Source organism: Calidris pugnax, unplaced genomic scaffold, assembly GCF_001431845.1.
Source record: "Calidris pugnax isolate Ruff unplaced genomic scaffold, ASM143184v1 scaffold995, whole genome shotgun sequence".
Classification (NCBI taxonomy): domain Eukaryota; kingdom Metazoa; phylum Chordata; class Aves; order Charadriiformes; family Scolopacidae; genus Calidris; species Calidris pugnax.
The window spans coordinates 4510-8707 of NW_015091616.1; the positions used below are offsets into that span (position 1 = coordinate 4510).

Consider the following 4198-nt stretch of genomic DNA (forward strand, 5'->3'; position numbering starts at 1 on the left):
CTCCCCCGCTGGTACCGATCTGGAAGTAGGAGTAGGCGGCCAAGGGCTCGTTGACCAATCGGTCGCGTCGGGGGTTGCGGGGCTTCAGGTGCATGATGTCGCTCTCCGCCCGCTCGTAGGCCAAGGAGACCGAGGGGAACTGGGGGACACAGGGGGGCGGGTGAGGGACCCCCACGTCCGGGAGGGACCCCCAGCACCCAGGAAGGACCCCAACATCCCAGTGAGGGACCTCAAAGTCTGGGTGAAGAACCTCAACCTCCAGATGAAGAACACCGGTTCCTGGTTGAGGAACCTCAACGACCAGTTGATGGACTGGTGGATGGACCCAGGTGTCCAGGAGGGACCCCAGCACCCAGGAAGGACCCCAACATCCCAGTGAGGGACCCCAAAGTCTGGGTGAGGGACCCCAAAATCTGGGTGAAGAACCTCAACCTCCATATGAAGAACCCCGGTTCCTGGGTGAGGAACCTCAACGACCAGTTGACGGACTGGTGGATGGTCCAGTTTAAGTGTGGGGGGACCCAGGCATCCGGGAAGGACCCCAGCACCCAGGAAGGACCCCAACATCCCAGTGAGGGACCCCAAAGTCTGGGTGAAGAACCTCAACCTCCATATGAAGAATCCCGGTTCCTGGTTGAGGAACCTCAACGACCAGTTGATGGGCTGGTGGATGGTCCAGTTTGAGTGTGGGGGGACCCAGGTGTCCAGGTGAGGGACCCCAGCACCCAGGTGAGACACCAGCACCCAGGAAGGACCCCAACATCCCAGTGAGGGACCCCAAAGTCTGGGTGAGGGACCCCAAAGTCTGGGTGAAGAACCTCAACCTCCAGATGAAGAACACCGGTTCCTGGTTGAGGAACCTCAACGACCAGTTGATGGACTGGTGGATGGACCCAGGTGTCCAGGAGGGACCCCAGCACCCAGGAAGGACCCCAACATCCCAGGGAGGGACCCCCAGCACCCAGGAAGGACCCCAACGTCCAGGGGAGGGACCCCAAAGTCTGGGTGAGGGACCCCAAAGTCTGGGTGAAGAACCTCAACCTCCAGATGAAGAACACCGGTTCCTGGTTGAGGAACCTCAACGACCAGTTGATGGACTGGTGGATGGACCCAGGTGTCCAGGAGGGACCCCAGCACCCAGGAAGGCCCCTGGCACCCAGATGCCTGGATGAAGAACCCCAACCTCCATAGGAGGAGCCCCATGGTGGCCGGGTGGCCACGGACCCGGGCCCCCACCATCCGAGTCCCCTCCTCCTTTGGAGACCCAGAAGTTCCTCCACCCCCCTCCTTGGCCACGCCCCCATTCCCCCCCAACCAGTTGATGGACCGATGGATGGACCAGTTTGAGTGTGGGGGGACCCAGGTGTCTGGATGAGGGACCCTCACGTCTGGGAGGGACCCCCAGCACCCAGGAAGGACCCCAACATCCCAGTGAGGCACCCAGATGCCTGGGTGAGGGACCCCAAAGTCTGGGTGAAGAACCTCAACCTCCAGATGAAGAACCCCGGTTCCTGGGTGAGGAACCTCAACGACCAGTTGACGGACTGGTGGATGGTCCAGTTTAAGTGTGGGGGGACCCAGGCATCCGGGAAGGACCCCAGCACCGACCCCAGCACCCAGGAAGGCCCCTGGCACCCAGATGCCTGGATGAAGAACCCCAACCTCCATAGGAGGAGCCCCACTTCCTGGTTGAGGAACCTCAACAACCGGTTGAGGAACGTCAATGAGCAGTTGAGGAACCTCAACCCCCAGTTGACGGACCGGTTGATGGACCAGTCTGGGTGTTGGGGGGTGGGACACGCGGGCGTCCGGACACTCACGATGTCGGTGCAGAGCTCGATGAAGAGGATGGTGATGCAGCCCAAGGGCAGGGGGACGCTGGCCGTGATGTAGATGAGGTAAGGGGTCAACTCGGGGATGTTCTTGGTCAAGGTGTAGGCGATGGACTTCTTCAGGTTGTCGAAGATCAGGCGGCCTGGAGAAGGTGGGGAGGGTGGGGGTGATGATGATGTCACCTGGTGTCACCCCCCCCACCTTCTCCGTGTCCCCCCACCTTGCTCCACGCCGGTGACGATGGAGGCGAAGTTGTCGTCGAGGAGGATCATGTCGGCCGCGTTCTTGGCGGCGTCGGAGCCGGCGATGCCCATGGCCACCCCGATGTCGGCCTTCTTCAGCGCCGGGGAGTCGTTCACCCCGTCCCCGGTCACCGCCACGATGGCACCCTGGGGGGGAGGGGGTGGGGACCATCATCATCATCATCGTGGTGGGGACATCACCATCCCCATCGTGGTGGCACCTTGAGAACATCCTCATCGTGGTGGCACCTCAGGGACATCACCATCCCCATCGTGGTGGCACCTCAGGGACATCACTATCGTGGTGGCACCTTGGGGACATCCCCATCGCCATCATGGTGGCACCTTGGGAACATCACTATCATGGTGGCACCTTGGGGACATCACCATCCCCATCGTGGTGGCACCTCAGGGACATCCCCGTCATGGTGGCACCTTGGGGACATCACCATCACCATTGTGGTGGCACCTCGGGGACATCCCCATCCCCATCGTGGTGGCACCTCGGGGACATCCCCATCCCCATATTGGTGGCACCTTGAGGACATGGGGACTGGAGGGATGAAGATGAGGACCATCCCCATCATGGTGGCATCTTGGGGACATCCTCATCCCCATCGTGGTGGCACCTTGGTGACACGGGGACTGGAGGGATGAAGATGAGGACCATCCCCATCATGGTGGCATCTTGGGGACATCCTCATCCCCATCGTGGTGGCACCTTGGTGACACGGGGACTGGAGGGATGAAGATGAGGACCATCCCCATCATGGTGGCATCTTGGGGACATCCTCATCCCCATCGTGGTGGCACCTTGGTGACACGGGGACTGGAGGGATGAAGATGAGGACCATCCCCATCATGGTGGCATCTTGGGGACATCCTCATCCCCATCGTGGTGGCACCTTGGTGACACGGGGACTGGAGGGATGAAGATGAGGACCATCCCCATCATGGTGGCATCTTGGGGACATCCCCATCCTCATCGTGGAGGCACCTTGGGGACATGAGGACTGGAAGGATGAAGATGAAGGCCATCCCCATCATGGTGGCACCTTGGGGACATGGGGACTGGAGGGGTGAAGATGGCGACCATCCCCATCATGGTGGCATCTTGGGGACATCCTCATCCCCATCGTGGTGGCACCTCGGGGACATGGGGACTGGAGGGATGAAGATGAGGGCCATCCCCATCATGGTGGGGACATCCCCATCCCCATCGTGGTGGCACCTTGGGAACGTCCCTATCCCCATTGTGGTGGCACCTCGGGGACACGGGGACTGGAGGGGTGAAGTTGGGGACCATCCCCATCGTGGTGGCACCTCGGGGACATCCCCATCCCCATCGTGGTGGCACCTTGAGGACAGGGGGACTGGAGGGGTGAAGTTGGGGACCATCCCCATCATTGTGGCATCTTGGGGACATCCCTACTGTGGTGGCACCTTGGGGACATCCCCATCGTGGTGGCACCTTGGGGACATCCCTATCCCCACCGTGGTGGCACCTTGGGGACACAGGGACTGGAAGGGTGAGGTTGGGGACCATCCCCATCATGGTGGCACCTTGGGGACATCCCCATCCCCATCGTGGTGGCACCGTGGGGACACGGGGACTGGAGGGATGAAGATGAAGACCATCACCATCGTGGTGGAGACATCCCCATCGTGGTGGCACCTTGGGGACACGGGGACTGGAAGGGTGAGGTTGGGGACCATCCCCATCGTGGTGGCACCTTGGGGACACGGGGACAGGAAGGATGAAGATGAGGACCATCACCATTGTGGTGGAGACATCCCCATCCCCATCGTGGTGGCACCGTGGGGACACGGGGACTGGAGGGATGAAGATGAAGACCATCACCATCGTGGTGGAGACATCCCCATCGTGGTGGCACCTTGGGGACACGGGGACTGGAAGGGTGAGGTTGGGGACCATCCCCATCGTGGTGGCACCTTGGGGACACGGGGACAGGAAGGATGAAGATGAGGACCATCACCATTGTGGTGGAGACATCCCCATCCCCATCATGGTGGCACCTCAGGGACATGGGGACTGGAGGGATGAAGATGAAGACCATCCCCATCGTGGTGGAGACATCCCCATCCCCATCGTGGTGGCACCT

The 4198-nt window shown here is 61.3% G+C and overlaps 1 protein-coding gene across 1 annotated transcript in view; it reads right to left on the reverse strand.

Annotated features, from left to right (window-relative positions):
• Positions 1–4198, reverse strand: part of LOC106899892 (potassium-transporting ATPase alpha chain 1-like) — a gene marked incomplete at its 3' end in the record, with an annotated part of 28979 nt that overhangs the window by 4392 nt on the left and 20389 nt on the right. Inside the window, 5 exon segments of the mRNA XM_014961832.1 lie at positions 16–139; positions 1821–1975; positions 2054–2222; positions 3639–3750; positions 3809–3970. Coding sequence (XP_014817318.1) covers positions 16–139; positions 1821–1975; positions 2054–2222; positions 3639–3750; positions 3809–3970 — 722 coding nt within the window.